This window comes from Aedes aegypti, chromosome 2, assembly GCF_002204515.2.
Source record: "Aedes aegypti strain LVP_AGWG chromosome 2, AaegL5.0 Primary Assembly, whole genome shotgun sequence".
Lineage (NCBI taxonomy): Eukaryota > Metazoa > Arthropoda > Insecta > Diptera > Culicidae > Aedes > Aedes aegypti.
This window is the reverse complement of record NC_035108.1, coordinates 449655248-449679975: the sequence shown is the minus strand read 5'-3', so window position 1 is coordinate 449679975 and position 24728 is coordinate 449655248. Positions and strand designations below refer to the sequence as shown.

General features: G+C 37.1%; 2 protein-coding genes across 3 annotated transcripts in view; one reads left to right on the top strand and one right to left on the bottom strand.

Annotated features, from left to right (window-relative positions):
• The first annotated feature begins 1451 nt into the window (after positions 1–1451).
• Positions 1452–12854, top strand: LOC5575523 (protein obstructor-E). Its single transcript, XM_001661977.2, has 3 exons — positions 1452–1612; positions 12072–12148; positions 12224–12854. Exons 1-3 carry the CDS (start codon positions 1549–1551, stop codon positions 12737–12739), a joined length of 657 nt encoding a protein of 218 aa, XP_001662027.2. The 5' UTR covers positions 1452–1548; the 3' UTR covers positions 12740–12854.
• LOC5575525 (beta-1,4-glucuronyltransferase 1) overlaps positions 12848–24728 on the bottom strand; it is a 29395-nt gene continuing 17514 nt past the window's right edge. The window contains exons 2-5 of one of the 2 annotated variants that reach the window (XM_021848023.1): positions 24085–24289; positions 23626–23942; positions 13567–14136; positions 12848–13068 (exon numbers count right to left, since the gene is read on the bottom strand). In XM_021848023.1, coding sequence (XP_021703715.1) covers positions 12874–13068; positions 13567–14136; positions 23626–23942; positions 24085–24253 — 1251 coding nt within the window. In that variant the 5' untranslated portion in view covers positions 24254–24289 and the 3' untranslated portion in view covers positions 12848–12873. Of the gene's footprint in view, positions 13069–13566; positions 14137–23625; positions 23969–24032; positions 24290–24728 lie in introns of both variants that reach the window. The other variant, XM_021848022.1, reaches the window with a different exon arrangement.

The window sequence follows — 24728 nt, the reverse complement described above, 5'->3', positions numbered from 1 at the left end:
GGCTGTGGCGTTATGGATAGAATAATCTCGTTTTTGCCGTATATGTAATTTGATTTATGAATAAAAAAAAACTGCCTTCCTTCAAATGACCTTTGTCAGCCTTTTGGTATGATGATGATCCTTGAAGCGAGGATTACGAATGTCACAAGAATTTCTCTAGCAGTCACGATTCCTTTTACTTGCAAATTGATGCAGAAGTCAGTTCACGTATTCTTCCGTTCTATGCTATAAAACTTGTTAATGTTCTTTGTCGCCAGTGCGAATAAACCATTAAAAGACCTATGATTAGGCACAACTGAGAAAATTGATAAAAGCGTCCGTGTATATTATTCTGCTAGAGAATTTATTTACAAACATTTTCTTTTGATAATAAATCTTCGAGCTGTTTAGTAGAATACCTATAAGTAGATGCAAAAACCGAATTTAGTACAATACCATTTAATTCCAATAGTGGAATTGAATGGTATAGTACTAAATTCGGTTTTTTCATCTACTTATTTTCTTTTGATTTTTTTTGAGGGTTGTCTCTTGCATTTATTTTATAAAAATAGGTATAATGATAAGTAGATGAAAAAACCGAATTTAGTACTATACCATTTAATTCCACTAGAGTTTGTATCCTTTGACAGATACGCGTATTTCGACCTCAACTGTAAGGCCGTCTTCAGTGTCGTGTACTAGAATCGACTAAGTCGTGTCCTCGCGTATCTGTCAAAGGATACAAACTCTAGTGGAATTAAATGGTATAGTACTAAATTCGGTTTTTTCATCTACTTATAGGTATTCTATTAAACAGCTCGAAGATTTATTATCAGGTATAATGATAATCTTTTTGGAGAATTCTAAGTGTATAAAAAACAATTAGGTTTCAGTGAAAGATTTTAGCAGAAATTATTCAAAGATTTTGTAAAGAACATGTAGTGTATCTTGCAAGAAATATGCCAAAAATGGTTACCATAAAACTTCCTAGAATTCTGCTAAGGGGTTTACCAGCAGAACTACTATTTATTATGAACAATATAGTTTATGACAGGCTATTCGTCGACCGAAAGAAAAAAATATTTAAACCATTTTTTTTAAATCAGAATTCAAGTTTCAATGACAACTGTCATCACAAATTGTACCATGGTATATATACCAGGTATGTGTCCAAGGTATTAGTGACCGTGAGTATTGAACCTTGCAGATTTTATCGTGAATTTATTTACGTATCATTTACAATTCCTCCCCGTGTAGAACACCAAGAAGTCACATTGCTCCACGCCATGCTACTCCTCATCGCCTTGCTATCAAACGGCGGTGATCTTTTTGTCGCGTCAGCGAGATTCACCCCCTAAAAGCGCAGATGCTGTCGCCAAGCCACCCTTCCCACTTCTCTGGGGGGAAGAGGCTAAATATCTCACCCAATAAGCAACCGCAGCAGCAACAGCAAGATCACACCTTCTGGCTAAACGAACGTTCAGTTTGAATTTGGATTGCAGTGAGAACGGTTTGAATTGAATTTGCGCGCCAAAAAAGTTGTCCCCGCTGATATCGTTGATCGAAGATATGGCCCTGTCCAGAGTGCTTCCGGCGGTGACGATCGTCACCGTGGCCTTGTTCTGCATTCACGGTAAAGAGGATTTCAACGATGGAGGTGGAAGTTTTCCGATTCAGCGATGATGTTCTAGAGAGCAAACGGGAAAATAGTATCGTGCTATAGAAAATGGATAAGTGCATCCAAAAACAGCCAATATAATAATATGAAACAAGCAATAATTGGGTACAAATCGCACTAAAATTTTTGAAAATTTCCAACAAGAAATAAAAAATAGCACTTAAAATTTTATAAATAGCAATCAGTTTTTACAGTTTTTATTGGCAAACTATTGGTTTTTAACGCCATTTTTTGCATAGGTGTTTAATTTTTCAAATTTTTATGTTTCCTTTTTCATTGGAAATTTTTCGGTTAGTTAGTTACATATAATATTTTTAATGCCAATTTTTTTTATTTACAATTTTGCATAACAATATCCATTGGTTTTTATTGCTGAATTCCAATTTATCATTGCTTATTTTTTACTATGTGCAAGCTAATGACTATTTCTGATTGTTTTATTGGCTATTTTTTGATGAAACACAGAGCATTCCCCTTCTTTAAATGCTTGTTTATTTGGCTGCCGAGAGCAAACAGTTAGGTGATAATAGCGCAGTTTCATTTTCTGAGATCGTGATCGCGCAAAATTTATTGCGCAATGCGAGTTTAAATAGTGGAAGTGATCATCGGTGAAGTTTTTTTAGTGGGTTTGATTAACGAGATCGTTAGCGGCTGCCGCCAATATTGAGTGATGCATTCCGGGGTTGGTTCCGATGAGAGGCGTTGAAACTGAGTGAGAAAGCCGTCGCATTCGCGGCCTGCGTGATCGTGCGCAGTGATTAATTATGAAGATGAGTCTTCCCCCAGGGCGGTTCACCTTGAATGTGTTTATCTCACGCCGATGAGTTTAGCATATTGCTCATAGTCGTTTGGGAGCGGTAGACAATTTTTCATCGGTTATTGGCTGCTTAAATCTGTACCAATATATGGATGAGTCAACTTTTACGCATTCAAAAAACTCTATAAAACAAGTTAATGAATAAACTAGTGTGTATCGCAATGTCGAAGCATCTCTGATAAGTAAATAGTGGAGGTTAGCTTACGATTGTGCAGCATAAGCTGGTTTGAATGTGCACTTACTCCTCGTATTTTTCAATGTTCTTTAAACAATGTGCAACGGACAAAAGGAGTTTTTTTTTAAGTTAACCCCTCTACAAGCAGCATCGTTGTTTCACCACAAAAAAAAATAAATCAAATCAAATTTTTTGTTTTTTGAAAATTTTGCACCATATTTTCACAAGTTCTCAAAAAACTTTTCTGTTTTGAAATCTCCGTCGACTTCGATCATTGGTCATTTAAATCCGGAGATATTCCAAAATTCCTTGAGGGACCGACGCGTAGCCATAACCCACGTAAATATGTCAGGCTACAGATTTTTCTCATGTTGGGTTATATGCTGTTTTAAACAATACTTTGATGAGATCCTGTTGTGAAAAAAATGAAACAAATTGGTGCACCCGTTTTCTAAAAATGAGCATTTATGTTTCAATCCGACCGTAAAATAATCTAAAAAACTTCAAAAAATATAATTTTGAGATTTTTAAATTTCTTGGTGACAATTCAACCAATTTGTATGTGTTTTTTTTTTCAGAGGAGCTCCTTATCACCTGAAATTGTATAGTCCACATTTAATTTAAATTATTTTTTTTATAAATTGTCAAAACAAACAAAATGGCAGTTGAAGAAATTTTATATGGGAAATGTCGGTCCCTCAAGGAAAATCTAAATATCTTCAAAACGAGATGATTAATGAACTATATCGATACAAATGCTAAAACTAAAATAGCTTACTTGTTTTTAATTATGAATCGTGGTTTACGGCTAACCAGCTGAGTGGAAGTTTAACAACTACCGAAAAGCTGAACATTACGTCATTACATATAATTTGCAATTGGATTAGATGGACAAATTGATGTGAAGATTTGCGAAAAAGTTACACGTCTACTCAGTGAGAATCGAACTCACGACTCCCCGATCTCTAGTTGGGGCGCGTTAGCACTACGCCATGAGAGGACTCATGAACGCAGAAGTTAACCTGAATTCGATTTCAGCTCAATAATCACGTGGTCCTTTTTCGCAAAGTGCACCTCTTTCGGAACAATTAGATGGCCATCCAAACACAACTCATGTTCCGTAACCGGTCGTTTGAGAACGTCGCGACCCATTGGATGCCCATACAATAGAAACCTCAGCCAGTACAGTTGCTGGCTAGTGTTGTGTGCTATTTCATTACCTAAAAAATAATGCGCTCTCGGGCTAGGCATTGGATGTAAATAGAAAGCGTTGTGTTTGGATGGGCATCTAATTCTTCCGAAAGAGGTGCACTTTGCGAAAAAGGACAACGTGATTATTGAGCTGAAATCGAATTCAGGTTAACTTATGCGTTCATGAGTCCTCTCATGGCGTAGTGCTAACGCGCCCCAACTAGAGATCGGGGAGTCGTAAATTCGATTCTCACTGAAAAGACGTGTAACTTTTTCGCATATCTTCACATCAATTTGCCCATCTAATCCAATTGCAAATTATATGTAATGTTTAGCTTTTCGGTAGTTGTTAGAATAGCTTTTTTTGAGAATTTGTGAAAAAATGATGCATAAATATTTAGAAACAATAAAGTTGTCACAATATGTGGTTAAAAATCAAGCTGCTGGGTTAAGGACTGCCCATTGATAACCACTGATGTTTTTTCCACTGCTTCATCTCTTATAGTCCGAACATAATATACATATAGTGTGAAATAATACAATAAATATATTAGTTTAAAATCGTTTATATGCAGAATACAGAAACTACACTTTTTTTTCGTTTGTTTATCACTGTGACTTGAGCGGGGTTCTGATTTTTCGTATCAATGAAACGAAAGATGTCTCGGACGTAATGCATTTTAGCTTTCTCACGTGAACATCATATTTCGCTCACACTTCTTTTCCCTAGAGTTTCGGAGGAGGACAACCGAAATTCATGCCACTCTGGGAATAATTATTTTTTACTTTATCATATTTGATGCTCACCATATTTTCCCGGAAATTATCACTATATGAATAAATAAAAATTGATCTAGACTGACGCGGCGAAAATCAGACACATTCATAAACTGTGCATGCAACGAAATAACAGTGAAATTGCGGCGAATTCGCTGGAAATTGTTGTGAATGAGAAATCCATTATCGTGAAAATACATCCTCAGTGAGAAAGTATTGGTGTACCGTCAAACGGGGCTTCTTTTGACATAATTTCCACACTCTTCGACTTTGAGGATTTGTTGCTCTTAGAATTATGGATTGATTTCGATAATTCTTGTATATATCTAAGTTGTATATGTGCGTAACAAATGTGCAAAATATGAGACAAATCTATCAAGAAATAAAAATATTGCTTGAATAGCGAAAAAAATTCAAAACAGAAAAGGGGCTACCGTAATCCGGGGTATCATTGATCAGCGGGGTAACATTGATCGGAATGACTCATCTCCTAAAAAGTTCACATTATCATTTATTGATGGAACATTTCTGAACCATGAATGTTGCTTCCCTTTCTTATATTCATGAGCTAATGAAAGTGATGATTTTTGCGAAAATTCCGTTTATCTTATACGTAAATTTGGCAACTTTTTGAAACGATGATTTTAATGGTTGAGGATGACACTACCAAACATTCATGTCTCACATAAGTTCTGTAAACGATATGATCAAGGAAAATGCGGTTCTTCCTAAAAACGGCATCGCCGAAACGGATTCAGTTGTCAAAACTTTCACAAGTATGTTGAATTAGGCAACATTACCGAATTACTGTTAAGAATGTAAATTTCCCTTAGGAAATTGCCTACCTTTAGGCGTATTCCATGGTTCGAGATGTTTTTAATTTTAAAATAACTCAAAAAGTAAATGACTTGTAAGCGTTTGACCTTCATATTCGGCTTCAGGGGCCATGATTTAAGTAAGTAACGACATTTTCAATATTACCGAACGTTGTTTACATAAGTGATCAATGTTACCCCATACCAGCTAAATCAAAAAATCGCTTAAAACATTTTTTTGAACATTCTTAAATCGTTCAAAAAACAAAATAAAGTATATAGTCACGATCTATAGGGGGCAGTACTTGTTTTAAAAATATAAAATTTGCAACATTTGCATTTTCAAACCAAATATTTAAGATATATTCAAAAAAATGATCAATGTTACCCCGGATTACGGTACTTCGGACATTTTTAGAAATCAATACAATTTGGTAATAAAATGATTTGTTCTCATAAATTTTGAACTGATTCCATACATTATCGTCCATTATGATGTTTTTGAACCTTTTTTCATCGACAAACCTAATTTAGAAAATTATAAAGCTCTTGAAAATTACACATATATAACACTTTTTTTGCGAAACATGCTCCCTTCAATTTTTAGATTGTAACTTCAAACTCACCTTCTTTTAAATGGAAGTGTCAGTTACAAATGCTTGACTTTTGAAGTTCATTATTGTTATATAAATATATGTAGAATGATCTCATCAATTCCTGTAATTATGAGTAATTTTTATTTAAAGTGTAATCCATTAAGTATGAGAATAATGTTTTGCAGGATCGTAAACAATAAACATTTTGCTTATCTAACAATCATTTTGGTTCTCGATAGTGTTGAGATGACATAAGAGTAGTTCATTGGTAGCAGATGAAGTATGCAATTGCTTTGTACTTAGGATTCATGTTAAATATGACTGATTTACATGAAAAAATTGTAAGTTTACTGTTTTAAGTATTGAAATGTATATGATTTATGGTTATTCACTTTTCTGAATCCTTTGCCTAATGTGATTTGTGTTGTTAAATATACAAACCAATACTATAAACTAAAATGAAGGTCGTAAAATTAAGACCTTCGGTCGATTATTTTTATAAACCAACAATTTTTAACATTAAATTATCGAAAATATCTTTGAAACATGAACATATGATAGTTTTGTGATGCTCCTAACAACTTTGCACGATATGTGAAAAATTACAACAAAGTTACATAGTAACATAGCAAATGTTTTGTACCTTGCGAAATTTTGTGCGGACTTTTTTCCGATATTTTCTTGTTTATCCTGTTATTGTTGATGTTGTTCCAAAAAATGTTCATGCCTGATTGTAGAGAATATATTAATTAATAAAAGTACTGAAGACACAAAATGGCTCAGGTTAATATTTATGCTGCAAATAAATCCAGAACGCGAGTGTCCAAAGTAGCCCCCGGAATCAAAAGTAGCCCCGTCTGACAGTACTCATTATTTTTATTGAGCAATACCGGTGCCGGCTGCTGTATGTCTGCGAATGCAGGTCAATTTGGTATAAGGAGGAAAAGTTTACGTATTACTCGCTTCGAAGAAGTCGTTGAGTCCTCTGCACTTCCACGACAAAACTCTGGAAATTTGGAAAATGGGACAAGTTTGAATTGCAGGAGTCGTTTTGATAAACGACATGCTTAATTACAAGGACTCATGCAGAATAACGAATCATTTTCACTAGTTGCACAAGCACAACCCCAAAAATAATGAAGTTAACAACGACACCTTAATTGAAAATGTCATCTATTCTTCCGTACAAAACTTGACAGAAGGCACACATCAAAAGCAAACAACTTTGATGACATGCAAAGATTTTGCATGTTACGAATCATGTAACGTCAACATTAGTGTTTAAGCCATTTAAAACAGAAGCATGAAACGAGTTGACCCGTTGATATTCCATCTTCGAGTACTCAATAAGAAGCTGCCCAGCAAATCGTGAAAACAAAAAAAAAATTAGGTAAATAACAATTTAATGTCATATTGAGAAATTGTGGACTTGCAGTCATTCAAATTGTCAAAGAAACAAAGGCAAAACAAACAACAAAGCAAGCACGCTCACAATCGTTTGTCCCAACTTTTGCGGATTTGGATGCAATGACTCTTTGACACCATCTACCATTACCCCGGAAGCATAAGAAATTCTATTAATTGGGTTGTTTAGTGATGAAAAATTCACAGTTTTTTTTTAAATTTGATCGAAAGACCACATTTTTCTAAGTATAACACGATTTTATTGCGCTTTAATATCTTAATTTTGTTATGGTAAATGATTAAAAGAGATTTAATTCCGTCGACAAAATGACATTTCTATTTACATAATGACAGCTCGTCCCGAAGTTAAATTTTCTGAGGGGTGATTCAAACGCGATTTCCATACTAAATTCAAAGGGTCCGTTCAAATATTACGTTACGCAATAGGGAGAGGGAGGGGGTCTTACATTGTGTTACGGTCCATACAAAAAATTAAAATTTTCTATACAAAAGCTTTTACTTGGGGGTGGGAGGGGTTTAAAATTGGCAAATTTTGCGTTACGTAATATTTGAATGAATCCAAATGTGTTTTAAAAATAGTTCCAGGACACGGAAAATTGTGAATCTTTGGATTCCGGCTCAGTTTTAAACGAAGAACCAGAATATGTAAATAACAGGATACCCCTAAACAAGCCAATTACTTCACGCAAAATTGTCAAGCGCCGTTGAAATTTTTTGTCCGCACTGTCTTTTTTGTCCATATCTTCTGAACTAATCGGGGTAATGGCTCATTCGGGCTAGTGGTAATCCGGATAATGATCCATTTGGGGTAATGGCTTTCGGGCTAATAGGATGGTGCCGGATACAATCTCTAGAAAAAATGTGACAAACACAGGAGGCAACGTTGTTGCAACCCTCTCAATTCGTGGTTAATCAGTTATTTTGAACACACAACTGAAATTGTTTTCGCAATCATTGTCATATGATGTTCAGGTTGTGATAAACTGTTGTTGCGTAATAAGATTGATGCTACAAGAATAGGAGACGACAACATTTCCGTTGCTGCGTGTTGGATGACAATTGATTCACTGGAACTGTGTATTGCTTTATAAACATAATGCTGACATAATCTATTTTTAGGATTCCGTTAATAACTCTTCCGTGGAACTCTTTCTTGAGGACTTTCTCTGAAAATTCTTAATGTAATGCTTCCTAATATTACTCAAAAAGTTCTTTCTGGCATACCTTTTGAGATTCCTTTAGAATGAACACAACAACTTCTCCAATATTCAACTAATTTCTCTCAAATCATTTACATTTTTACATAGATTTGCCTAAGAGTCCCTCCAAAGATTTTTCATTGGGGTGGTTGCCCTGGGGGAAACACAGGACAGTGTTTTACATCCAGGGAATTTGACAATAGAATAGAATCTCATCTAAAATACTAACAGCAATATTCTCAGAGTTTTTTTTAATGCCCTTGACCGTAACTTAAAAAGTTTCTCCAGAAATTTCTACCTCCTTATGGGGGACTGGGGGTAGTTTTCCCACGTTAATAAAAACAGCGATTTTAATTGTGAAAAACATTATTTTATGCTCTTTTATAATTATGGTTGGATAAACAAACATATCTATCAAATTGTAGAAACAGCTATCCATTTTAGCTTTTCTGGGTTTAATAAATTAATTTAAAAAAAATCTTGATTATCTGCAAATGTATTGTTTTGGGGGGTAAAACGCTCCGCTTGAGTTCGGCGTTAGCCATGCTGTAAACGTACGCACACAATCATGCTTGTTTACATGTTGCATACTTCCGGGCGTTTGTTCAGATGTTATTGTTCAATAATAGTATACATGCTGATGCGAAAGATGTACATTTGTAAGGTTCCGATTTTTGCGTAACTTAGTGTTATGAAATAGGAATGGGTGTTTTGCCCCATGAGTTGTTTAAAGTTTAGGTCCTTCAATAAGCTTATTAAGGACAAATTTTACATATATTTTGCATGTAATTCAAACTATGACAGTGCACAAGTTGGCTCTCGGCGATAGTTTTGGAAAAATAGTTATTTATCGATCTGAAAATCGCACAAAATTGCAACTAAAACAGCGAACAACGTTTTTATACGTTTTTAACGATTTCCTTGAGAAAAAACACATAAAAATATATAAAGAGAATTAACGAGCATTTTCCATTTTCTATGTTCTGTAGTTTTGAAATAAAAGCATTCTAAAACACATCGTTCGTCCAAATCCCCTGTGGGCAAATTTCCCCCAGTTTCCCTACTTCGAGTCAGTGTTGCAAAAACCGCAAGTTTGGCACTTTTCCTTAGAGATAATTATTAAAAATGATAATTATCTTTTGATAGATCCTCCTCTTCGCACCGGAAATAACCAGTTATGGTTTATTGACCTCTAACGTGCACAATTTACCTATTTTATTTAATCCGAAACTGAAAATCAAATGCATATTTGGGGCCTAAGGTAAAATGGTCCAAAATGCCACTCGTCATCGTAATCATCGTCAAATCGTTTTAAAGTTTCGATAAAAGCAGTTTTTCTGTTCAAAACTTAAAATTATTCGATGAAAATGTGTTCACTGTGTTTTGGTTGGAGACTAGAATACAGTGAACACATTTTCCTGTAATTTTTCTTGATTTGAACAAAAAACTGCTTTTGAAAAATCAAAAATTAATGACGGATCCTGCCCCTTAAAGATTTGTGTAATTTTCTCTTTCGTGTCAAAGAGTTGGTTGCAAAATGGGGTGATTCAAAATGATTGAATGGGGAAGTGGGATAGAATGCCAATTAGTATGGAGAACTAAGGGTCAGCAACCAAACTTCTCCATGAGTTTGTTCTGTTGTATGGAAATGCTTATTCGTTATTGAAATCATCGGTCAAGCTTTCGATTTAAGCAAAAAAGTGATAAACTTTTGACTTTCACCAGAAATGAATAGATATGTGTAGACTTTTCATGATTATTTTGCCGAACGATGCCTTATTAGAAAAGTTAAATCATCATTCAAATATGCCCAACCACTAAAGGACATGCAGATTACTCGGTTATTGAAAGTGTGAGGAGTTTGAGATGGAGCAAAATCCAGTTGTTCCCAACTGGTTAGCCAAGGCTAATGGTGCTCAATGTGCAATTTATGCACCGCAACATGAACCGATCATATGCTCCATACGTGGTTAGGACTTGTGAAACGCCGAAACCAGAAAACAATATCTGGACGTCTTTACAGTTCCGGTTCTCGGGTAATCCGATTGGCGTAAATAAGGCCACAGCACAGACTGCTAGAACAATTATCAATTTGGAGCATTGTACCGCGAACATTAACGCCCAATGCTTAAATACTGAATTTTCCCTTACAGAAATTAGGTGACGGTAATGTGCAAACGTCGAACTTGAACAAATGTTCGTTTCACTACGAGTGAGCATATGGCACACTACCGAATATTAGAATTGAGCGCTATTTTTCTGTACAATGAAATACGATTATTATGTCTGTGTAGTCCCACTTGTCAACAGCTCCTAAAATAACAACAACAAAGAAATTTGCGAATATTTTTAATGCCTGAACTCTGATGCGTTTAGGAGGTGATAGAGAGGATCATAAAAGCAGATTTGAGTATTGTACTTTTCAATTGCGCCCCAATTGCTTTTGACAGATACGCGTATTTCCACTAATCACGTTTTACACTTCAGTATCAGTAATTCTCCTTCAGTGTCAGTAATTTACATCCATCAAGGATTAAATTCGGAAAAAATAGTGCGTATCTCACTTATCGCTCTGTGTAATAATTATGATCCGGAGCACATCATGAGAACCTATTGATCATCTACTGCGACAGCTAATATTCAATTGGAGTGCTAACGCTGAATGATAAACAAGCTAAAAATCTGGGGGCACAATTTCTATTAGGTGCTTGAGGATTATTTGTGATACCAGTGAAATAAAACACCTATCCCAATGTTGAATGAACGAGAAAAATAGGATTTATTTCTTTTTGGAGCTCGATGTTGCTGTTGCTTGTTACAACTTGCGAAACATTACCGATACAGATGGACCAATTCGGTTAAGGAAGGCTTATACACTCGGCTTGTAGGCTAATTTTTATCATATTAAGTATGTACCAGTGACGCATTTGCTCATGATCTGTTCGAATTTATGTTCTTAGTCATTGAAAGCATCAGCTTGAGCTAAGTTCACACTGACTGTACTGCCCATAAACGCAAAATTGTCCCATGTGAATAGGAATCCAAGCAAATACGAAACTGATATGTGTTTATGGGCAGTGTAGTTCATTACATGCTAGTTTCTTGGGTGAACTCTTGAGTTGATAGATTTCAATTTAAAGACATTACTGCGAATAAATTCAAAGGCTCTTTCAATCCAATTTCAGAAAGAATATTTCAGGGAATCTTCAGAATTATTTTTGAAAATCTTGAAAAACTTTCAGTACGAATTGAGACAAAATTATTAACAAATGTTTTCATATATTTTACAATTTTTTTTTTAAATATATTTCCTAGATTCCATATCTCTAAAACCAAATGCAAATAATTTGTCACCTTGATTACCTCTTAACGTTGCTATACTAATCATCTTTTAAATTTCCTATTTTCACACATGACAGCAAACAGCCAATCATGCCCCGATAAGAATGGTCGATTCCCAGTGTCTGGCGAGTGTGATGCCTACATCGAATGTGTTGTAAGACATCGATTTTCAATAAATAATTTTGATAACTACATAAAACATCGCTGACTTTTCCTTTCATTTTCCTAGGAAGGTGTCCCGAATCGTAAACTCTGCCCCGATGGACTACTGTTCAACGATAAAGCAAGTTTGTTCTCCTACCCGTGCCAGTACCCGATTGACGTAGACTGCGGCAGCCGAACACGAACCCAACCTGCTATTCCAACGGAAGACTGTCCCCATCAGTTCGGATACTACAAATTGGGTGATCGAGCAGATTGCGGTCGTTTTATGAACTGCGACAACGGCCGCGGACACGTCCTGGAATGTCCGTACGGTCTTGCTTTCAACAGTGCCACCTACCAGTGCGATTGGCCCGATCTGGTTGAGGAATGTGACGCAGCCGCCTACCTTGGGTTCAGTTGTCCACCCCAGGGAGAGCTCGTTGCTCCGGTAAGGTTCTTCCGGGCCCCGGACAACTGCCAGAAGTACTTCATCTGCGTTAACGACAGCCCACGAGTTAACCTCTGCGGACCGGAACAAGCCTTCAATGAACTCATCAACGCTTGCGACGGCTTCGAAAACGTCACCGGATGTGCTTTCTGAAGCTGAGGTGAATCTGGTAGGATTGTAAATAACACACCTTGCAAAATACTCAATCACTTAGCACTTAGGACTTAGTTCGGTATACTTCAGAAATAAAATTTCTAGAAATTGTAAAGCAAGCGTTTTATTACAACTCACAAACGACAGTGCTTGTTCTCGCCGTACAGAATCTTCAGCTCTTCAAAAATCACTTCCTCGACAAAATTTCTCTGCGCTCGCTCCAATTCCGGCCGAGCTGCTTCAGTAACGTTTTTGAAACCTGGCTTATGCACCAGAAATCCATTGTCCAGCACGTGGAAATTGTATCCAAGCACGCACATGATGTAGCCCTGGAAAAATAATTCGATTGTCTCATTATTTAACAAGTTAAGTGCCGATAAGGTAAAAACTATGAACGGTAAACTTTGCACAACGATATCTCAGTTGATAACAAAATAACCCTTTCGAGTGTCGCCAAAATGGAACTATGTGGCTTCAGTGATTTTTTTTTGTTGCCACTCTCAGAAAAGTTCCAGCACGTCAAAGTTTTGTGCTGCAGGTTGTCAAAGTTGCATAAAATACTGGTTATATTGATTTTCAACTATGATTTATTAAACTTTTTGGTAATCAATCCATTTAACATGCATTGTTGACTTAAACGCTTGTATGAAGAATAGGCAGAATAGGTTTGCTGATAGATTCTGCAATATGAAATGAAGTGAAAAGAGATTCTTCGGTGTTTGAGACCAAAACTTGTTCCGCTGTGTTATCAGCTGAGATATAGCACAGTTTACCCCTGTTTGTAAAAGCAGCGTTAAAAGACTTCAACGAGTCAATCAACAACGAACCTGTGTCATCTTGTCGAATTTTCCCTCCCAGTTCAACCGTTCCTGATACTGTGGCTCCCGTTTGGTTCCCACGTAAATGGGTTCCCAGAGGTCGAAACGTCCCTCACGCTTAGCCGTCGATAGAATGTCCATCGTTCGATCCGTTTTGACGACTCTCAACCACTCATCGTAGTTGGGCACCGTGTGGCACTTGGGACAGATCTTCTCGTGGAACATTATGGCTTCGCCGGTTTTCAGCATTTGCAGCAGTTCAATCTTGTCTTCGGGAACGGACGAATAGCTATCTACCTCGAAAACGGGCAAAACGTAGACACTGGGCATGTCCAGGGTGTACCGATACGCAGGTTGGGCCACCATTTGTAGGAACATTTCGATGAATCCCGGATTGGGGTAGAGCTCGATGTCACTTGCCAGGATGAAATGCGTTCGCGCGGCATCTCGGGCAATGTTGCGTCCGACGTTCACTGGATAGGTGTGATTGGAAGGATTTTCAAGTGATGGAAGAGTGGATGTCACGTTGTCAGAGTGGCAGTTCAGCGGTGTCTGAAGAAGGTCACTGTAGAATTGGATCTGGAATTGGTACAGACATGGGAAATGATTACAAATTGTATTACCATACTACCGTTCTGGTTGAAATTCCGGACAGCCTATAATTCCGGACAATTTACATTGTATGGGAAAGCTTTCAATTGAAATGTTTCAAAATTTCCCAACTTTCAGGCGCATTTTAATAATAATTAAAAATAGCAATTCATGAACATTTATAATGCGCAACTAGTTTTGTCGTTGCTCTTACGAATGCGGGAGTTTAATTTATAATTTAACTATTTAAGTTTTGCTTTTCGGGAGCTGTTCGGAATTCGAAACAAGGTGTCCGTGAAATGAAGCAAATGTGAGGTTGCGTCCGGTATAAGAATCATGGAAAGATCATTAATATCTATTTATTTTAGGTAATTCATATTGTGGAATCCAAATCTTCGTCCACCATTTTGAAGTTAAGTGTTTCAAAAGCCTGATAACGCACAGGTATCAATTTATATGCTTTTCAATCGGTTATACTTTACAAAGGCCCTAAGTGTCCATAATATGAATCAAACCTGTATTAAAAATATTACTTGAGATCTTCCTCGATTTTGACATATCTACTCGAGATTAATCGAGTATCGGACCTTTCTTTGCCGAGTTGTTAAAGTCCGCGGCTTACAGAAAGCCTGATTTCGAGTCCCGGTCAGTCCAGGATGTTTTCGTAGTGGAAATTTCCTTGACTTCCCTGGGAATTTTCATATTCAAACCTAATGCATTAAGAAAAAGTTACACATTACGCATTAAGGGTCAAAATGACCCATGGCACCGATTTTCGTTCTTTTAGCTTCATATGAAAAATAAATTAGGACATATTTTTTGTGAGTGTGACTATTCTCGGCACAATGGCACAAGGGCATCTGAAACCTGTTTCAGAAGGATCTGGCACATCATTTTCAGCAGTTCATATGCATGTATAGTACGACTGTTAAAATTTCATGGGTTTTCATTCCGATTTACAAGGGCATCAAAAGGACCAACAATTAGGTTTGGCCGGATTTGGTCGGAGTCTTCCGCAATCGGTTCCGGTAGGGTGTCCTGTGAGCATTTTCAAACCATCATATAGTTCCATCATGCGACAGCTCAAAAGTAGACTGGCCTAGCTCAGTATGGAAGAAAAATAAAGTTGTATAATCCCACGGGGCCCATCCCCAGAATTATTCTTTAGGGGTAGAAGACTTCCAGAAATTTCCAGCTCATTTGGTCGTTCCATGAGCTGGCGCATTTGAATTGAATTTAATATGGGATTTCCAGCTCAAACATATGGGAAACAGTACATCATCTACTGTTTGGTTCAGGAAAATTGTTGATCGCGTTCAATTGAACCCAGAATGTCAAAAACACTACTTGATACCATAGCAAACAATATTGTAGACGGTTGTATCATGATAAAAATTGATGAAATTGGTGTTTTACCCATTTGAAGAAGATCTGCAATACTGCTCTGTATTTCTTCAACATGGCATGATGGTTACCACTAGGCGCATCATAGCCACCTATGACCAGCCCTGTCGTCCTGCTTAGTCGCGCTTAGTCGACGACTAAGAAGATTTTCTTAGATTTTTTTTTACAATTTTCATCCAAATTAATAAAAAATGTAAGCAATGCGATAGATTTTTGCGAAATCAGATACAATCAGACGCTCTTTAAGATGTCAATAAAAAAAATCATGCCTGTATCAACGCCCTGGAGTTATATGACCTTTTGCATGCAAATCAGTGTCATCTTAACGCCCTGTAGGACATCAATATAAAATTTAAAAATCTATCAACGCCCTGGAATAATTTGTCCTTATCCTTTTTAAAACAGGTGCATCTTAACGCCCTGTATGACATCAATGAAATTGTCAAGATATATCAACGCCCTGGAGTATTTTTACCTTGTTTCACGTAGATCCGGTGATTGTTACGCCCTTTATGGCATCAATTTAAAATTCCAAGCTGTATCAACGTCCTGGAGAAAATTAACACGATCTCATTAAGATTAAGTGCATTTTGAAATGTGACTTTATCCTACTAAGATCATATACATTTTTTTTGTTGGGATTTGAACCACTGCGACCATTAATTGATCTATTGTGATATACCACACGAAGATCATATACATTTTAACACCCTGTATGACATCAATAGACATTGCCATGATCTACCAACTACCAGGAGTAATTTAACTTTTTCCACATTTGACAATTTCAAACTCTATCAACGTCCCGAAGAAATTTTACCATATCCCATTTGGATCAGGTGCATCTTAACGCCCTCTAGGACATCAATTGAAAATTATAAGCTGTATCAACGCCCTGAAGTAATTGATCTTATCTTATGTATGATGAGGTGCATCTTACCGCCCCGTAGGACATCGATAGAAAATTTTTAGTGGTATCAACGCCCTGGAGTTATTTCACCTTACCTATCAATATCAGGTGCATATGAACTTGTATATGTTTTGTCTTGTATTGTATTGTCTTGTATGACAGCAAAAGAAATGTGATAACATGTACCAACGCTCTCCAGTAATTTGATTTATTTCACGTAGATCCAGACATATTAACGCCCTTTCGGACATCAATTATAAATTCCAATCTTTTTCAACGCCCGAACAAATTTAACCTTATCTTATTTAAATAAGGTGCATCTGGATGCCTTGTATGATATCGAAAGAAATTGTCAAGCTGTATCAACGCCCTGGGGTAATTTGACCTTTTCCCATGCAAGTCTGATGTATATTATAGCCCTCTAACATATCAATTGAATAATTCAAACTGTATCAACGCCCTGAAATAAATTGATCTTATTTTTCGTAGATTTAATTGAGGCTCCAGTAAGAATCGATCATTTGTTAAAACTGAATAAGCAGTTATTATTCTAATGTTCGACAAATCAAGAAAAACAAAAAATACCTATGATCAACAGACGTTTTTGTTGTTTTACAATTTTTGTCTGTTCGTGAGAAAATTTCTGTTTCAACTTTGTAAACACCGATTCTAAATAGAACCTTAACACCCTTTAACAATAGAAAAATCTATGCTGTTCCAGAACCCTACAGCAATAATATGTTATCCTATTTAGATCAGCTGCATCTTAACGCACAGTATGATATCAATCAAATTTGTCAAGCTACATCAACGCTCCGAAATACATTGACCTTGTCTCATGTAGATGTGGTGCATCTTAACGCCCTGTTGCACAACAATTGAAATGTCCGAGCTGTATCAGCGCCCTCCAATAATATAGTCTTATCTTACGTAGATTTTGGTGAAACCAAGTGCATCTCAACGCCCTGCAGAATATCAATTAAAAATGTACAAACTATACCAACGCGCTGCATCGCTGTGGAATAATTTGTTCTTATCTCACGGAGTTTTTTCTGAGGTCATGAACATGTTAACGTCTTAATACAGTTCAAACTTTTGTGGATATATTGTTGCATTTCATTGCACAAGGATCTACGTAAGGTTATATTATTTCATGATGCTGATAAGTTCAAAATCGTTGTCCTGCAGGGCGATTATGGTATGCACCTGTAGGCGAATTCAAGCGCGAATTTCTTCTTAATGAGTAATAGAAGAAAATGTCCTTTCTTTGATGAACTTGTTTGACTACTATTCCTTCAATGTGGTTTAAGGATAACCCTTAATTGCTTTGAAGAAACGCAGGAGTCCTCGTTGATCCACATGCAAATAACTGTACGAGTTGTTGAAAGAATATTGAAATTTTGAAGACAATTTTGAAGCAGCATTTGTGTTATTTCTGAATTTAATGAAACCAGTTTAAAAACTAGAAAAATTAGTTATGAATACAGTTATATTTTTCACGATGTTTATTTTTGAGCGGTTGTTTTACGAAAAACGAAGTGAAAAACCTGCGCCAGATTTTTTTCTATGCATAACAGTATTCTACATTAAAACAAAATAACATAAAACTTCGAAGAACATTAAAACTTGTTTACGTCGTTTTTTAGAATAACGCGGTTTTCTACGCGGTACGTCAACTGACGTACTGAAACATTAGTGTATGGGGCAGTTGTGCACATTTGGAATAAATCGCAGTATCCTGTCAAATAAATCACCGAATTTTAACTGTAAACAACAAAATTACAGATTTTTCTGTGAAGTCATTTATTTTACTGACAACATCCGTGAAATCTACTAGTATACCGGAAAAAAGCCGTGAAACAAACAAATTTACTATAACCCTGTGAAATACTAACGAACAGTTCGGTAACAGCATTATTTTTACCCAACTTCTGTCAAATCGTTTGACAGCCGCTCTGGCAGGTACGAGCTCTTTTTGTTTCAGTTTTTGCACATCACTTATAAGCAGTGAAAGCTGGTTTAGTGGTAGCAAGCCTGCTTTCTGATTGGTAGGTCAGTAATTCGATTCCCGGTCGAGCCGTTTCCCAGTTTTTCTTAATGATTTTATTCAGGGATTTTACAGATCGTTCGGTGATTTTTTCACCAAGCCTTCAGCTGTTGCGGTTGCGGTATAATTTTACAGTGATCTGTATTTTTTAAGTGTGTAAGATACACTAATGCAATTTGACCTTGTAAAAAATTGTGCATGAATCTCAGCACTAACCCCGTTGAGAATTTGTTTTCAGTCGCTTATAATATTTCAATCATGCCTGAAAATGATGAAGTCGTAAATCATGAATGTTGTTGTAATGATTCTAGAATTAAGAAAAAATGTTTAGAGATCTGACCTTACTCAATATTTTTCTAATCATATCTTATCGTTATTTATTAAAACGTCAGGTGGGAGTTGTGTTTGATCCTTCGACCTTGACGCTTGCTCCTGCGGGGCGGGCGATGAAGGCAGGATCAAAAATAACGCGCGTCGGTCGCGTAGCAGTTAAAAAGTTCAGTGATTTGTTAGTAGTGTTTGATCCTTTGATCTTGTCGCTTGCTTCTGTGGGGGCGAGTGACGAACACTTGTTGGGCGTTCAATGCGTTTATCGAGTAATATCGATTAGACCAGTGGTTCTCAACGTTTTTGAAGTTGCGACCCCCTTAGAAGGTCTACAAACATCTTGCGGACCCCTGATAGTAGATGAACTTGAAATCGAAGCTTATGAAATCGAAAGATTTGCACATAGTGTAACTTAAATGAACAATGCTCAAATTAAGAATCAAACTGAAAGAGATATATCTTGCGGGATTTTCGTGAATGATCTAGTTAAGCACCAAAAATATCAATTGGATCCTTCTGGCAATATCTGTGGCAGACAAACTCAAACATTGCACCGTAATGCAAGAACTCGGTCATGATCCTGTGGGAAACTTCAGTAGAAAATTGGCCAGGAGTCTACCAAGTACAATTTTGAACTGAACAAAATACGAATTGGAGGCCTAGATCTTCTAAATACGATGTTTTAAATAATCATAAATCTCTCATTTTGACCATTGTTACATGAAAACGAGCTTTAATTTACCTCCAAAATATATTTTACCAATGTAAAAATGTTCGTGGAAATACAGAATCTCGCAATCATGGTAGTCGAGCTTGTTGGAGATTGCTTCAAGAATCTTCGTAGAAGATTTTCGAAAAAAATTGAATATTTCCTAGGATTTTCTTCAAGGTTTTTCAGTAATCCAACAAAGCCACAACAGGAACTTCGTAGCTGTGCGATTATCAGCATCAGTCGCTTAAGCGTATTGTACCACGAGGTGTGGGTTCGATTCCCACTATAGTCGGTGAAAATTTTTCGTCAAACGAAAAAGTCATCGCTGTGCTATTGGGTGTTTCGTGTTGTCCGTTGCCTAATGTTAGTGATCGTTCAGTCTGTGCAGCCTTTGGTTGAAGACGGTGTAAATTGTCTTAAAAAAATGGTTGGTAGCCTCAATCAGCTCCGGAAGCTGCTATTCAAATTTTATGAAACAAGCTAATTTTTTATGAGGAAACCATCGACAATTAGTAATGTCACCAGAAACTACTACAAAACTTCGCAACAACTGTTGATATTATTGTAAAATCTTATAAAAAAATCGTGCTGATAGATTAATGAATATTCCGCCAATATTTTGAGTGAAAAGTGAAAATAATTTCTGGAAAACGAGGTTAGTGATAAACATTTTTGGTCAAATCTTGCAAGAAAGAAAAAATGAATCTTATGTTGTTGATACCTCCAGGAATGATCTAAGTTTCATTTTGAAGTTCGTACTGATATAATATTTAAATAACACAGTTAAGGAAATACCTGGCTTTCAATTACATTAAAGGACGCACACAAACCTGCAATTCGGTATTAATGAACTCAAGTAAAGCAATTTAAATTAGATACTCCTTACATCTACTCATTGACCAAAGAGCACGGCGTACATTTACAAAGGCTTCGCGGACCCCCTGGAAAGTCGTCACGGCCCCCTGGGGGTCCGCGGACCACCGGTTGAGAAACCCTGGATTAGACGCATTCATTTAAAATTATATCTTTATCGTTTACCAAAACGAATACCTTCCCCATATCCAAACTCCCAGTGTTTACTTGTGGAAGTGCAGAGGACTCTTCGGCTTCCATAAAGTAAGTAACACGTCAACATTTCTCTCTCATCCCAAATTGACCTGCATTCGCACCCAGCCGGCGCCGCTATTGTTTATTATAATAATGAGAGCACCAGTACTTACACATTGAGGATGCTACTGATCTCGAGTAGCGTCTGTAGCGTGTAAGTACAGCTGTTCTTGCAATAACGGAGAAGCATCTGCGGGCGGTCAATCATGCTCATGATCGTTTATTAAAACGTCAGGTGGTGGCAAAAATGTTCATACAAACCGGTTCTTAATTTTCAGTAATGAATAATGTTGTTATCAATTTGAGCTGTGTTTAACAAATGAAACGATAATATCAGTAAATATCGGTCACGTATCAGCCTTCTAAAAATTATCGAATTATTTTTGGAACCAGAAGTTCAAAAAAAAAATACAACACGTCGATTCTACTAAATTTTACGCTCATAATTTGCGTTTCACAATTTCCTTATCATGAGAAGATAAAAAACTGGCTCTGTTTTTGTAGGAACGTTACGCCAGAAAGAAAGATGATGCCGGTAAGTTTTGTTGTATGAAACAGTTCCAGCGAGTTATTAAATGTTTTTCCTGTAAAATAATTCGATAATTTTTGCTAAATTCAATTCATTAAGAAACTATAACACTTTTTCTGAATTTGAGTACTTCTTGTATAACATTGACATATAGAGATGTCGTACATCTGTTAAAATAATTTGTGTTAAATTCTCAGACCTAGTTTTTGAACTAAACAATGGTGAAGCTTAGGAGATCTCTTCGATCCCTATTTTAATTGGATTGGAACACAATCGTCTAAATGCATACTGATTCTCTTGTGAATGTTCCAAATATTGAAGTATCTGCAAAAATTTTCTTATGAAACGCCCCTATAACTCTTGGAAGTAGAAGCGCCCTATGGGTTATAGTAACGCCCCCCTCTAAAAGGGCCGACTAAGAAGCTCAAAATTTACGACGACAAGGCTGCCTATGACGCTGGGCGAGCTGCTGCGCAAGACGCATGCATATATGTGACTGTAGGGGAGTACTTATTTAAGCCTAACTTTCAATATCAGAAATGTTAATGAAAATGAGCGTAAATCCAGGTATAACCTTCTGCAATTATGTTCGTTAGGGTATCAACTAGCGAATTTGTCATTCTGGGCCCAATTGAACGCGATCAGCTAGTATACAGAATAAAACAGTGACAAAGGGACAATTTTCAATATATTTGATACGAACATCCCATACAAACTTTGAATTGAATGCGCCAGCTGTTGGCGCAACCAATAGCGTTGAAATTTTGAGAGACCTTTGACCTTTTTTTACCCAAAGGCCCATAAGGACTGTTCAATTAAGAAAGTGGACACCTAAATATTAACATTTTGCTGTAAAAATTCCATAAATACAAATGAAATTTTGCTTCAGTGAGTACTGAAGTGTATATTTTGACAGCAGACAAAAGTTGACATCAAAAAAATTTAAATTCCAAGCGATGGGTCGGATTGACATGGCGACAAGCAATTGACAATGGCGACAAGCAACGGGTTCGTCTATCTGGGATCATTTCTGATGTCTGACAACAACGCTAGTCGTGAAATATGAAGGCGTATCATCTGTAAAAATCGGGCCTCCAGAAGAAACTGCGGTCAAGAAAGATTCACCCCGCACCAAATGCTCGATGTACAAAACGCTCATTAGATAGGTAGTCCTCTACGGAGGTGAAACGTGGACTATGCTTGAGAAGGACCTGCAACCCAAATTCGAACGTCGGGTGCTTAGGCCGATGTTCGGCGGCGTGTAGGAGAATGGTGAGTGGCGGCGAAGGATGAAGCAAAAGCTGGAAGGATTCGATGGGCAGGGCATGTTACAAGAATGCTGGACAACAGCCCTGTAAAAGATGATGTTCGCGTCAAATCCGTCGAATTGGCGAGGTTTTATCAAGTTAATTGATGTAGACCCAAATAAATAAATGATATACTAGAGAACCTTCAAGCTCTATGTTGGTGTGCAGAAAAACGATATGTGGCTATGAAAGATGAATCACAGGATACCTCAACTCTACATACGACATACCCAGTATTCAAAATATGATGGAAGGTGGAAGGGTTCGATGAGCAATAATTTTTGGCAAAGAATGGAATGTTATATGTTGATATTTCCAAATCAATTCTATCTAGGATATAGGTGTATCATATTAGGATGATAAATATATTTAAAAAATAAATAAATAAATAAACATTTGTCCTGATGCTTAAGGTGAAACAGTTTGGAATCAATTTCTAAGATTGGACTAAAACTTCAAAGGCACAAATCTCGCGAAGAAAGCATCCGACAACAGTGCACTTTTTATTTTGGCTTTGTGCACTAGCAGAAAGCTTAAAATAAGAAGATCAGAAACATTTGCCAACTATTTCTCCAGTTTCGTGCCTTTGAAAACGTGAGTAGGGGCACAAGTCGGCCATTGTGCCGGCCATCTTTGGATTCCGAGATGTTTCACCTTAAACCAACCTTTCGGTGATCATGTTACCCACCAAGGTGATGTTGTGAACGATAAGCTAGGTTTCCCGCCAGTGTTGTACAAAATACATCAATACAATACAATATTTTGTTTTTTGTTTTACTTCTTCTTATTCTTCTTTCTGGCGTCCCCACTGGGACAGAGCCTGCTTCTCAGCTTAGTGTTCTTGTGAGCACTTCCACAGTTATTAACTGAGAGCTTACTGTGCCAATGATCATTTTTGCATGCGTATATCGTGTGGCAGGTACGAAGATACTCTTTGCCCTGGGAAGTCGAGAAAACTTCCAACCCGAAAAGGTCCTGGACCGGCGGGATTCGAACCCACGACCCTCAGCTTGGTCTTGCTGAATAGCTGCGCGTTTACCGTTACTGCTATCTGGGCCCCATTTTTGTTTTACTATTTTCCACTTATCCGAATAACTCGACTTCCTGTTAAGTTTCCCAAAAAAAAAAACTCACCTGTTTGGGCGGCATCCGCTCAAAATCAAAGTACAGGTGCACCGCCGCATACTCCTCCACCAGATAGGACTGCCGGTCGCAATAAATCAGATACCGCAACGATTCAACGGCAATCCCGAACTCCTCTCCCGGGGCGTAAACTGCCAAACTGAGCGGACCCTGCCATCGGTCCAGAAGCGGAACAACATTGTCCAGGAATCGATAATCCCCGTGGGTGGTGTAAGTGATGCTGTCATGGCACTCCTGTGGCCGTTTGGGGCTAATGAAGTTTTTCAGCACATAGTAATTGCCTCGCGTCTCTATCCGGGAGTGGGCATCTACGGATTTGCAATTTAAGAGATGTCTAATTTAAAAATTGTGATTTTTCCTGTGGACCGTTTTTGGAAAATGAAGCATTCCTAACTTACTTTAACGTTTCTATTAGTACGGAGTCATTGGAAAGTAGTTGAGTATCCTTACTTTGTTCGTACCATCTTTCATTGGAGGGTCGTGGAGAGAGTAGTCCTATGATGCAAAATATCACAAAGAATGCAACGATGAGGGGGATGACTAGTTTTAAGACGATAGATTTTTCAGGTATTCGCTGAACGTTAAGCCGTTTGTAGGCCACCTTGTTATTGGAGAACATTCTCGGGCTGCGTTATTGTATCGCAATCACATGGGTCTGAAACGAAATGGATAGAATCAGCAAAAAGCAAGTGGATGGATGAATCCGTTAAATTGAAAATAGAATGTAGCGAACAAACATGAAAGTGGCGACAAACGCACTGGGTTGGAAAAGTTAGCGAGACATGCAGCATGATTTTCACAGACTGCATACGATGCACTATGGGGCAGAAACGTACTTTGGTTGGCCAAATCTTCAGCGCTCTGGTGATGCAAAAAAGCTTTCTTTTGCAACGGTGTTCATAGAAATAATCCGGACGCATTTTTGTCCTAATAAGTATATAAATAATCGATGAAATAACAAAATATAGTAAAATTTCGTAGCAAATAGTTTGAGAATGAAGAATTTTGACAAAAGGATGATGAAAAAATTTTATCGAATATTTCCACGTAGAAAACAGTCAAAAACTTTTACATGTTCTTTTTGTTTCTAATTC